The sequence below is a fragment of the Falco biarmicus genome, chromosome 1 (assembly GCF_023638135.1).
Source record: "Falco biarmicus isolate bFalBia1 chromosome 1, bFalBia1.pri, whole genome shotgun sequence".
NCBI lineage: Eukaryota > Metazoa > Chordata > Aves > Falconiformes > Falconidae > Falco > Falco biarmicus.
The window spans coordinates 100705248-100718350 of NC_079288.1; the positions used below are offsets into that span (position 1 = coordinate 100705248).

At 36.8% G+C, this 13103-nt stretch overlaps 1 protein-coding gene across 6 annotated transcripts in view; it reads left to right on the forward strand.

The window, feature by feature from the left end:
* Positions 1 to 13103, forward strand: part of N4BP2 (NEDD4 binding protein 2) — a 43840-nt gene that overhangs the window by 21917 nt on the left and 8820 nt on the right. For all 6 annotated transcript variants that reach the window (XM_056352525.1, XM_056352512.1, XM_056352493.1 and 3 more), the window contains 8 exons: positions 1686 to 1841; positions 3019 to 5324; positions 6716 to 6801; positions 7528 to 7570; positions 8597 to 8841; positions 10245 to 10363; positions 11702 to 11840; positions 11957 to 12142. In XM_056352525.1, coding sequence (XP_056208500.1) covers positions 1686 to 1841; positions 3019 to 5324; positions 6716 to 6801; positions 7528 to 7570; positions 8597 to 8841; positions 10245 to 10363; positions 11702 to 11840; positions 11957 to 12142 — 3280 coding nt within the window. The remainder of the gene's footprint in view (positions 1 to 1685; positions 1842 to 3018; positions 5325 to 6715; positions 6802 to 7527; positions 7571 to 8596; positions 8842 to 10244; positions 10364 to 11701; positions 11841 to 11956; positions 12143 to 13103) is intronic.

Consider the following 13103-nt stretch of genomic DNA (forward strand, 5'->3'; position numbering starts at 1 on the left):
TAATAATGTTTTTCCCTACAGTATTAACTTTTGTGGGATTTTATATGTATTACGAGATTTTTTTTCCCTGTCACTTTATTCTAATTACATACAAAAGATACTATTAGAAATAGATACTATGTGATGTTTTCATGATTGCAGTTACTTTGCATTTAAGGTACAGTGACTCTTTGGGTTCCTGAGGTTGCAAAAATGCTGTCAGGTTGTGGCTAGTTTTGCATCTGGATGGTCTGTTGCCCTACTTGGAATGTTTCTACTATCACTGAGTGTGAGGCAATCAGCATCTCATGGCCTGAGAAGGACAAACCCCTGTGCTTCTCCCTCACTGTTTACCTTTTCTTTAGCAGAACCTTTTACACAGTCATAGAGCCATTACTTAAAGCCAAAATAGGCAAGATGTAAACCTTGTGTAAGGGAATAATAAGGTACCTAGAAGATCGGCTGGATGCCATTTCAAAGGGTATGATCAGTGTGGTTCAAAGTCGAAGAAGAGGAGGCTGATGTCTCTCTAGGATGGATACTAAGGGCCACTACTGTTTAATGTCCTTTTTATGACTTGGGTGTTGGGACACAGTGAACTGTCAGCAGATTTGCAGATGATACTGAATTGATCAACAGTAGTTTGTTCAGACTTAAGAAGAGAACTCTTAAGGAAGGATCGTATTGTTGTCTTCAGCTACCTTTTGAGAGATTATAGAGAAGACTAAAAAGATCTCTTCTGAGAATTGTGGAGGGATAGGACAAAACAAACATAAGCAAGTTGGAACTTTGTATATTTTGATTACATAAAATAAACCCCCAAAACTTACTTTGAGGGTGGTCAGGCACTGAAAGGGTTTGCCCAGAGAGTTTGTAGACTTCTAGTCATTAGGGATATTCAAAATTTGACAATCTCTAGAGAATGTGCTTTAGCCGTACCTCCTCAGAGTATGTGGCCTCTGGAGGTCACTTTGAACATAAGTTATTTTGTATTCCTAATTTGTATTCAAAATATCCGTTTTCATCTGAATTTGCATGCTTAACTTAAGGTTGGCCACTTTTCAAGTGAGGTAAGGAAGAGGATTTTCTTTCCTAAAATAGAACTTAAACATTTTCTCCTTCAATTTCTGTTTTGCCATCCTTAGAAGGATCCACTTGTTCTGGATGGAACTGCTGCAGAGTGTACTACTAGTCGGTGTTTAACAGCGTCAGTGAAAATTTCTAGCCAAAGTGTATCCAAATAGGCAAATAGGTTTTCCTCAAGGCTCGAGGAGTTCTTAGTTTGGCAAAACCAGAGGAGGAAGACTGAATTCAGAAATCTTCCATACCTGGTTTAATATCCTGCATCACTGTCAGGATTTGATGTGGTGTGTTTCTGGTAGTTATTTGAAGAAGATGCATTATTGGTAGTTTTAGATTTCAGTTTTAAGGAAAACATCCTATTGCAGAATAGGGCCACCAGGTGGGGTGGAGAAGTCAAGTGGAGCAGCAATTTGTCTGAGATAACCTGTTTGGAATGCCTTAGTGCACTGGCAGACAAAGAACTGCTGTTTGACAGCTTTTGCCCTGGCCCCCTGAATTCTCTGGTTAGTCTTCCTGTAAACTTACTAAATTATTCTCTTTTAGAGAATGTGTATTCTCACTGTAAAATACAAATCTGAAATGTTTCTTTTTCGATGTTTGCTTTTTTTTTTTTAAATTCATAGGCGAAACATTCATGGTGTATCTAAAGAAAAGATCAGAAGTATGTTGGAACGATACGAATGCTGCCTTACTGTTAGTTCAATATTGGGTTCTTCAGTCCCAGACAAATCGGAAGCTGCTGGCTGGAGTGAAGGTCCTTGTCAGGAGGAAAGCCATAGGTTAGATTCTTTTACTAGCTTTGTAGTCTTAAATAAAAGGCTAAAAATTCAAACCTCATAGCAATAGAACCTGGATAATAATGTTGAACAGTGATGAATGCATTATAAAAATCAGTTAAATAATAAAAAGAAATACACTACCTAGTGTTCTTAATTTTTCATTTTTAAGAATTTCAGGATTTCTAGAAATAAGCAGTCAAGGGATCTTGTCAACTTTCCAATGTTTTTTGAAAACCTTCTAGTGTGTCTGTGTGTTACTTTACAATAAGAAAATCTTCATTGACTTTCTCTTACCTTAGAAATGTGCTGTTGGGTGTATGTTGTAGATAAAAAGCTTCTAAAATTTATGAAATGCTTTTCAGAAGAATGTAGTCCCAAATACAAGCACATTGCTTTTTCTGAGTTTGTGTGTTGGTGTTAGATGATGTCTTTGTGGTAGAAGGTGGATTCTTCATGCAGTAGTAATGAGTTATCTACTTGCTCTCCAGTATATTTAATTTAGACTTGTCTAGATTTATTTTGGTTGTATACACAACTATTTGGTAGTGGCTAATCTGAACAATGCTGTATATGCATTATAATAATGCATAGAAAATCAGATTTTATTGTTGTTGCTATTTAATTTGTTTTTTGCATGCTTAATGTATTTGAAATGAGGTGGGCATTGATAATGGAATGTAGTTGGTTGTGAGAAATGGTATGAAAAGAAATGGCACACATTCTCCTAGCTATTTTCTAGACTGACTTTAGCATTGAGCCATCAGGAGAGAGCAACAGTCATTAAATAGAAGCATATTTACCACATTTGCTGATCTGAAGGAGGAAATGTCCAGCAGCAGAGTCCTTCGGTACATAACTGAATGCTGGGAATGGGGGAAAATAGATGCCTGAGAAAGTATTCTTAGCCATATGCTGAAGTAAAAAATGGATACTTAGCAAGGAAAGTTCTGCTTTGCTTAGCTCATTTTTTATAAAGGAGTGTTGAGGTTAGAGCTAACTTGTCTTAAATTTGTTTTCCTCTCACTGAAGTTCTCCAGCTGGATGATTAGTGTCCTAAAAGATGGTTTCTGGTCTGTAATTTGAAAATATTAAATAGCCAAGCTAAAATAAAAAATGTGGACAAGTGCTTAAAGAAGGTTTGAAATGGGTTTATCTTTCATTCCAATTTGTCTTTCAGAAAGAGAGAGGCACGTTCTGAGGTAAAGGAAGAAAACTCTTTAGTTTCTGATGTGGAGCCTCTTGAATTAGCTGAAGATAATAAAACTTTTCCCAGGACTTCTTTAACATTAGAAAGTAACTGTGATTCTGAATGTTTTCAGAAAGAGGAAAAAGAAACAGAAAATAACTCAGTGGAACACAATTCTGAGAACAGCACTGTTCTAGATGACCTGGATGATTATTTGTCAGGTTGTATAGAAAAAGAACTGCCCTTGAAGAAGAAAGAAGAAAAGGGGGAAAAACCAGAAAAAAATACGGAAACACAAGTGGATGAGATTGATGTGAACTCAACTAAAGAGACAGTGTGCTTGCATACAGGAGGAATTGAGGAGCACAGTGATAACATTCTCAACGTTCAAGCTGAAGCTGAAGAGTCTCATGAAATATGTATGGAACCAAAATCAACACAAAGTAGTAACACAGTGGAACCAAGCAGTTCAGCTTTTGACACGTCAGGAAAACCAGAACTACTAAACTTTCTGGGTGACTGGCCTGTAGAACAAACAATGGGACAGAGAGTCAAAAGAGCTAGAAGACTAGAAAAATCTTCTCTGAAGAGTGATAAAGAACATAAAACTTCCAGTCAGCAGCATCCTGAGTTAGGTAAAGAGCAAGTGGGTGTGCCTGGGACCTGTACTGTTGAAAAAGAACATGAAGAAGAAAATCTAGCCTCTAGCTGTTCCTCTGTTAGTTCAGATAAAGTTACTCTGGAACTGCAAATGGTAGGACATTGGCCTGTGTCAGGCTCATTAGAACAGAGACAACAAAGGTCAAGGAGAGTGAGAAAGACAAGTCTAAATCAGTCCGATGAAGGTCGAAGTACTGAAGGTGACATTAATAGAAATGCTCTTGAGACTGTAGATGTGCTTCGTGGGACACCTATGAATACCGCAGAGCAACCAGATACAAGTTTGCATATGTACCAATCTGAAACAGTAGCTAGTGAAACAATGGGTGAGAAAAAACCCCAGCAAAGTAAAAGAATGAGGAAACATCACAAATTAGCACTCACTTTTACAAACAACAATTTGCCCCAGCCCAAAGAAGAGGAACACTTCTCTATACTTAATGCAGCAGAAAAGAATCAGGATGCATGCTTATGTAGTCGTTATTCGCAGACTGAATCACAGGACTTTGCTCTTCTGTGGAGATTAGAAAAGAAAATGTTTTTTCCTGAGACTGCCAAAGTATTGCATGGCAGGCTTGATGGCTTCAAACCGAAAGGTATAGATAATGCCTCAAATTCTCAGGAAAAAATACCCTATCGAGTTATGTATGATAAAAGTACATTAGTGGAAGAAAGTGAATTTACCAATATTGATGAGTCTGAAAAGCTAAATATGCTATGTAAGCTCTTTGAGTCTGTTCCATTTGAAGCTCTGAAAGATCTGTATGAAAGATGTAACAAAGACATAGTCTGGGCCACAGGTCTGCTGTTAGACTCTGATGAAAAGTTATGCAAAGATGTTGATGCTGAATGCTTTCAAGTTAGAGAAGCTGGGCCAGTTGTCGCAGACCTTGATTCCAAGGCAAGTACAAAGTATGGTGAGAATCTCAAAGACTGCCAACAAATGCCACAAAGAATTGGGGCTGGTTGTATCTCTGAGCCTTCAGAAGACAAGAGCTCATCACTGAGCACTGCAGAAAATGCTACCATGGCAACTGTGACAGACAATGATGTCTGTGACTCGTTGACTGCTGCTTCATGGAATGATTTGTCAGAACTGAATTCTGGAGATGCAGCCCCTAGAACTGATGCAGGCAGCTCAGCAGCAGTAGTCATTGAGCTGTCTGTTTCAGGAAAGCAGAAGATAGAGTCTGAGAGTCCTGTTGAAGAAACTATAAATAAGCCATCAGTCTCACAACTTGATGCAGGTTTCTGTATACCTGTGACTTTGCCTCATGATCCTAGCACAACTTCTACTAATCTGAAATTTGTATTAAATAACGAAAGTGGCAGTAACCCTTCAGTGAGCAGTGCAGAACAAGTGACTGCTTCCTTACTGGAAATGGATCATGCACCTTTGGTCGGTCCTAGGAATGACAAAGAACTGGAGGTGGATAAAGAAACCCAGGGGAGTTCCGGGAAGGTGTGTGGTAAAGGAGAAGTTGAAACTCCAAGCTGGGATGAAGCTAAAGCCAAGACACAAAGCTGTATACCAGCATCACATGCAGCCTTCAATATAGATTGCCTAGAACTAACATTACCTCCTGAACTGGCACTTCAACTGAAAGAAATATTTGGGCCTGTTGGCATTGATGCAGGTACAAGCATAATTATATCCATATTTTTATGAAAAAACTCAGTTTGGGTAAGAAAACCTTTATTCCTTTGCCTGTGCTTCTTTCCGTTCCTGCTTGATTTTTAGGGAACAGATTTGCACAACTCCTCGTGATACTGTTGTTTGCTGTTGTTAATCCAAAAATGGAACTGAACTAAGCATGCCATAAAATATAAATGCAGTAGTGCTACATTCTGCCTTTGTCTTTTTGTACATGCAAATACTTTAAAACCATAAGAAAATATATTGGCTTGTTTGCAATTTGAGCAACAGGCCTTTGAGCCTATATTCAGACTCTGAAGGGATGTTAAGGTAGTGAGGAAGGTGAAATTTTTGACTGGTTAGGGAAAAAGAAAGAAACCTTTAGGCATTAGTTAAATTAGGAAAGGAGAAGATGAATGGTTTAGAGAGAAGTGTGGCTATACTTAGGAGATGAAAACAGACTAGTCTGCTGAGAGAGTATGATGAAGGAAGCCATAAGTAGCTTGAACGTGTATCACAAAAGTTAAAGACTCTTAGAAAAAGGAGGAAAAGAAAACACAAAGGATATATAGCTTGCTTGTTCTCTACCCCCCCTCCCCCTTTTTTTTCCCCCCATTTTTCTCTTTTCTCCTGAAGATTACCTGATGTGAAACCCTGATTTATGGGTGGGTTTGACTGCTGGCCTCTTTACTTCCATGCCTACCTCCTCCTCCTCCAAAAAAAAAGTTTGTTTTTGATAGCAGAAGGGTGTTTCATTGTGTCTGACATATGCCCTGCCTTTTTATTTGATACATATGTACTTACCTTTTTATTTTTGAAAGGGTGAGAAACAGTATCAGAAAGATCTTTTAGATGTACCCTTATGACACCTTGATAATTCCTGACCTTTCCTTTCATTAGAGGGGATACTTGGAGTTTGCTTCTCTGTGTTTGTGTGTTTGAAAGGAGGGATGTGACTTCTGTTTGGGCAGTGGCAAGTATGTTGTGTTACATAAAAGCAGTTGCATGTGGGTTGTAATAAAATGGGGGGAATCACAGTTTCACAAATGAAATTGTAAATTAACAGTGGGTTTGTAAAAGAAGGTTCTGCTAGAAAAATGGAAAAGAGAACAAAGCCTGTAGTTGTTCAGGTAGTCATATTTCAACAAGATATAATTAATGGTACTTGTTTTTTCCTATATTTTCTGAGTTTTTGAACACCAGATTAATGAGTTCTGTGTGGAATGATTTTTTTATTTTTTTAATTTGGAAATTGCTCAAGTTTTTCTTAGGCATGACAGTTCATGCAAAATCACCAAAATTCAAATTAATAAGTCTAGGCTACTGTACTTTTTTTTGCATAGATAAGTTTTAATGGAACCCTTTATGAATATATTTTCTTTCTTCCCTAAGGATCACTAACTGTTGAGGATTGTGTGGTTCATATTGATCTGAATTTGGCAAAAGTGATTCATGAAAAATGGAAAGAATCTATTCTGGTTAGTAGATTTCTTGCTTACATATGTGGTGTGGCATGCTTGCACTTTGTCAGAGTATTTGTCTCCTTATGTGTTGGTCTAAATGTGTAAGATATAAGTATCTTTGCAAGAAGAATGATAAAATACAAGAGCAGTTTATGAAATATTTGGAGTATATCAGTGTGTCATAATCATCAGATCTGTTGAGAGACAGTTTAAGGGATGAAGAAACTGCATGTCATGAATGTCTCATCATGCAACCAAGATTCTTAAAAAAGAAGGATCATTATGCACAATTTCACTACAAGATTAATCAAAAATTCCACTGGCCAAAAATCATTATTGACTTCTAGACACATAAGAAGAGTTCTTTATGAATAATTATGTATTCAAAACATTTCCATGTACATTTGTTGAGAAGAGTTCTCTAACCTCCGTTCCTTCATACCCTTATGAAACTGAATGCTTTTCGGCCAAATTTGTGTTTGGTTTATTTAATTAAGGTTATGAAATCTTAGCAGTGGGGCAAGTTCCTCTGGTTTGATCTGTTTTTGGAAAGATAGTTTTATCTTCTTAACTTCACTTCATAATTATTTTTCTTAAATATATTTATTTTTAAATATCCAATCTTTGAGAAATACTGTGAGACATTATTTTGAGGCTGGTTTACTTAGAAGGTAACACTTAGGAAGTCTCACTGCAAAATTTATAGCTTGCTTATAATATGGTGGTTTACTATTTTTTTAGAAGCGTCAGAGGAGAGATGAATCATCTAAGTTGTTTGCAGCAGGTATGTTAAAGTTTTCTCTTAACTGTAAAAATACTTAATTTTTGTTATAAAAATATTTCTTTGAAACTTCAGAAGTTGCAAATATTCTATTAAAAATGATGGATTAATTTATTAAGCTAAGCTTTTACTTATTGTCCTTGGTTCTATTTACTGTTCTCTTATGGAGGGGTGTGTGTGGGAAAGTTAATTATAAGCAGAATCACTGGTCCCAGGTAGATGCAAGCAAAAAGCCTGTCATTTTGTCTACTTCAGAGAACTTAAAAAGAAAGTCCTGACTGGATCAGATTGCTGTTCGGTGGGACTTCTGTAATCTCTGTGGCAAGAAAAGGTGGAGCCAGAGAATTACTAGTAGAGTCAGGTTTTTGTAGGTGAGGGAAGGAGGTGAGGAATACAACATTCACACACTGTTTGTCCTTGTCAGAAGAACTGATTTGGCAGGAAGATGTATGCTTTGTTTAAAATGTGTTAAAACCTTTGGCAATCCAGTTTTCATTCAGCTCCCAGAAGAAATGTCCCTTTACAGCAGAACCCCACTACTCTTGCATGGGACCTGGGTGAAGACTTGGATTGCAAACTCTCCACTCGCATGACCAAACAGTGCTGTTAGTATTAACTTGTAGCGTAAACGGATTGTTAAGCATCTGTCCTTAAGCGTAGAGGAAAGGCAGGTAAACATGTAAACTCATGAGTCAATAATTCCCTTAAAAAAGTAAACAAACCTCCCCACCTAATGTATGTGCAAGTAGTTTACAGCTGTAAGATATGTCTTGGCAGTTGAAAATTTGGTGAGTGTGATGGTTTTGCTTTTGTTCTAAAAAACAGATAAAGATGACAAGATAGTTTTCAGAAAATAAAAGTGAGGAAGATGAAAACAGTGTGTTGTTTTCTGTTTTAGCATTAATAATATTGTTTTAACAATGCCCAAACTATCTAGGTTGAAAAACTTACCTTAATTATTTTGTCTTCACTTGCATAAATAAGATAATAATAGTTTTATTTGTCACCTCATTTTTATTGATTTTGAAGGTCCTACTGTGATTCAACAGATAAATACAGACGACTCGGAAATGCTGTTATCTCAGAATGCAAACAGTAAAATACAGAAGAAAAAAATGAGTGGAGCTTCAGGCTCATGTAATGACATACAGACTAAAAAACCAGCATCATCAGATGTTTTTCCTTTTATGGATCACTGGAATGCTCAGATTCAGAAAGTTTCTCTCAGACAAATAATTTCCGAAGAAAAAGCTATGCAGGAGAAACAAGACCTGGTATGGATAGCATCAGTTTTTTATGTAGTTTGTATTTTTTAACTGTTAATGAAACAGGCTATGTCTTATCTGGTGACTCGGCTTTGTGCTGCTGATTACAGCCTGAATTCGTAGAGACAAATGCATGCAAAGTAGTATTGTTGATTACTGTGATACAGGAGTTTGCTTGTGGTAGATGTTTCTGTTTTAAAAATGTAAATCTAATTTTAAAATGTAATATTTTTATTGTTTCACAAACAGATCATGGTGCATTTCACTATACAGGTTAGCATTTGTGTTTGGTTGAATTTTTTTTTTTTGATTGCTTACTGAAAACAAGGATCTACTGGGAAAGTGATATCAAAAAAGTTCCTAATTAGCTCCATGCCTTGTTTGTTTAGCAGTGGATTGAATTCATTTCAATATTTTTTGTAAGAACCCTCAACATTCCTAACAGATGAGACATTAAAAGAAGTACTTGAGGTTAATCTCAAACAGGTTTCTGTACCCACTTGTCAGAAAACAGTAACTTTAAAAAAGATTTTTGTTAATTCTGTATCTTTCATACAGTTCCCATACCCCGTCTGGTTGGTGTGTACATAACACTGCCCTCTGCTGCCGGCAGTTTTTCGGAACAGGCATTTTTACTTGTAATTGTCTTTGATAAGTAGCTGTCCTAAAAAAGAGGAGCTTTGTTTGTACTTGTATAGAAAGTTGGATGGATTAGCCTGTACTTAGAAAGAATCCACAAGCCATTCTTTCCTTGAACTGCATGTATGTGGCTTACTGATAATAACAACTGTGATGTCTGCAGCTTTATTTTCAGTTTGGATTCGTGGAGCTTGGCTTTCTTTTGGCCACTACTTTTTTTTTTTTTTTTAAATCTGAGTGTTGGAATGATCAGTCTGATTTATTCTGGGCTATAATTATGTTTTCTTCTCAGCATGACTTCACAAATAGGAATATTTATTACAGTACAACTGCAGATACACCAACACAAAATTGCCTATGCTGTTTAATAATAAAATGTTGTTTCAGCCCTAGGCCTGCAATATAGAGAGGTGGACTTTGCACAAGCTTAGCATTGGACTATATAGACTAGCAGGAAATGCATTCCAAAACTGCAGTTCCTCATAAAAAAATTTGTTGCTTTTTCCAAGTTATGAGGGAGTTCCAGCTGAGTCACTTCAGATCACCGCAGAGTACTGCAGTGGTGTATAAAACAACTCACCTGTCCCTACTTTATTCTCATAAATCAGTGAGGCAGGTTGATATTGGCATATTGTCATTGCTGTGGGTGCATACCTGCCGAGTAGATACTTTTTAAATCTTAACAAATAACAGAAAAGTTGCATTGGCTCCACTGTTCCTGTGTTTTGTTCTAATCAAGAACGTGTAATACTTTTCCTTTGTCTTCTGGGTAGAATCGTATTTCTTCTATGGCTAGAAAAGACTGTGCTGCTAAACTAAAGGAGAAACAACTTTTTGAGATGTTTCCAACTATTAATCAAAATTTCTTAATGGATGTCTTCAAGGACAACAAGTAAGAAATCTTTGAAGTTCTTTGTAAAAACGGTACTCAGTAATACTCTACAGTGTACATTTACTGTCTTAAGATACTGATAAAGAATGGCTTTTTCCAAACAGGCACACTTTTTGTAGATATAAATAAAGGCAAAACTAGCTGGTCTTAAAAGCCAAAAAAGGGTATAAAAATTCTGTGTAGACTTTTTTTTTTTTTTTGGAGTAGACGGGTTTCTCATTAGAAGGATGTCTCTGGCTGTTGACCTCTGACTGACTGTCAGTGGAACTGCATATTTGATCTAGAGCTGTGTTTTAAGTGAAGTAGAAGAAATTAGTGGGAGTGGTAATAGTGGGTTCACAGAAAATGGCGTTTGCCTAAGAGGAAAACTACTATTACCTGATGGTAGCTGTGAGTACTTTGCTGGTTACTACAGCAGCTTTGAAGGAATGAACCATCTCTCCATCTCTTCCTGCTGACATTCTCTATGTTCTGCATTGTATTTCTGGCTTATGTAGCTATCACCTTAAATCCAAGTTCCTGAGAACTGAAATTTTTTTTCCAAGAGAAAATTCTTTTTTCATCCTTGGTCAATTGAATGTCTGTCTCTATATGTGAGTTTTCACATCTGCTTGTCAGTCTTTCTGCTTGTTCTGGTTATCAAAACTCTTCCTTATGGGATGTTTAAAATATGTTCTTCATCCATTTCTATAGCTCAAACATTTCACCATCTCTTGTTTTTCACATTCTAAATTCTTGTCATAGTGTTTCCTTTCCCAAAATCTATCTTTACTTTTGATCAGTCTTCCTCTTGTGTGCTTACTGAACAGCAAGAAAAAGAAAGAAGAAAGGGCTTATTAGAAATCTGATGGCAATTGATGTTCTATTCTCATTTCATTAAATTAATTAACAAATCTTTCTGGAAATACAAGGATTTTCCTGCATAATGGTTTCAGAAAACTGAGCTAGTTTTAAACCAGTTTGTACTGTCTAAGCCTGGCTAGAGAAGATTTGAGATGAGGTAATTTATCCAGCCCAAAAAGCAGTGCTTGCTTCTAAACTAAGGTCTGTTTGATTAAGGTAGGATGCAATTTACTTTAGTATTTCATTGTCCATTTAATATTCAAGTGCCCCTGAATTATGTTTCAGTCAACCAAGACTGTATGTATGTAGATGCCAGTAATGCAGGCCAGTAGGTCTGCAAGCCTTTCTGTAGTAAGGTGGAAAATTCCATTCCAGTGCTTTATTTCCATTGTCATCTCTTTTTGTAACAATATCAAGGTTTGTAATATGAATTTTAATAAATGTAGCAGCTATTAATTTATTTGTAAAGTCACAGATTTTACTTATCCTTTACAGCTACTCTTTAGAACAAACTGAGCAGTTTCTGAACTGTGTTCTGGAGGCAGATCCTGTAAAAACAGTTATAGCTCAAGAAAGTATTCAGCAAAATGAAATTGTTTCTTCCTACAGTGCTGCAAAGAACCGGGAGAAAAAGGTATTTTTATGTTTGGGTTTTTTTTTTTTAAATATTAGTTCCAAACATATCCAAAGCTATGTTAATGAAAGCATCCTACAATTCATACTTAGTTTCAACATTGCAAATTCCTACAGGTGAAAAAAAGTAAGGAAGAGGATGATCCTTTGAGTGAAATATTTCAAGAATTTGAGTATCCACAATATGATGATTTAAGAGCAGAAGCTTTTTGTCACCAGCAAAAGAGACAGGAATGTTTGAAAAAGGCTGGGGAGGCCTACCGCATGGGTATGAAGCCTGTGGCAGTATTTTATGCACATCAGGTAGGTGAATGCACATGTTGTGCTTTTTGCCTGAATTTAGAGAGGTACTTAAATACTGAATTGGAAGCGATAAGAAAAACATTGTGCCTACTAGAGTTGATAAATTTGCTTAATTATTGTTCCCTGTGTAAGCCTTATATTGAGTATCACCTCAGAACCAAACTCCCTTTCACTAGTAATGGTACTGATACAGGAAACTAATGTAACCAAATTCAGTGCGAGACCTCATGAAAGGTGATACAGTGCTCAGTCACACGCAGTCATTTTCTCATAGATCTTACTCCCACATCCACATATTTGTGAAGCACCAAGATTGTGTCCATGTGGTCTGGCCAGGCTCACTCATGTGACATGGACTGCAGCAAACATCAATTTTTGAATCCACCATATGTCCCATGGTTTCCTCTTAACTGGTGATGAAGTGTTTTTAGACGTGTCCTTTGTACTTTTTAGGAGTGAGACAGGTATTAAGATGTGATCTTTTGCTTCAGAATCTTGTTTGCTTCATCCTCCATGAGTCTTGGGCAAGATGGCTGCCTGCGGTCTTTGCTTCCTCATTCTGACTGTATGGCTACAGTCTGCCTTGAGTTGAGATAAACAAGGTGTAGTATTCTATGCCATGCTTATCGCCATCCATCTGGTTTTGGAGCATAGATCTGTTGCTGATCAGTCTTGCGTGCTCTGGCCTTGGGGCACAGACTCTCTGGTCTTGATTCTAGCACATTTCTCTGTGTATACCGGCTTAGTTACTGTTGGTTGTTGCTGTTGATCATGTTCTTGATTATAAGTATCAACTGTTCTTGTAACCATTCCTGTACATTGTTTTTTTGGTGCTTTCACAGAAGATCCTTCCATTTACTCTTAAAAATTTCTGTTACAAATATCTTCAAAGGCTGTCGCTTTTCCCTGATCTAATAACATACAAAATTTTGGTTAGAATTCACGTTATAGAAGCATTTAA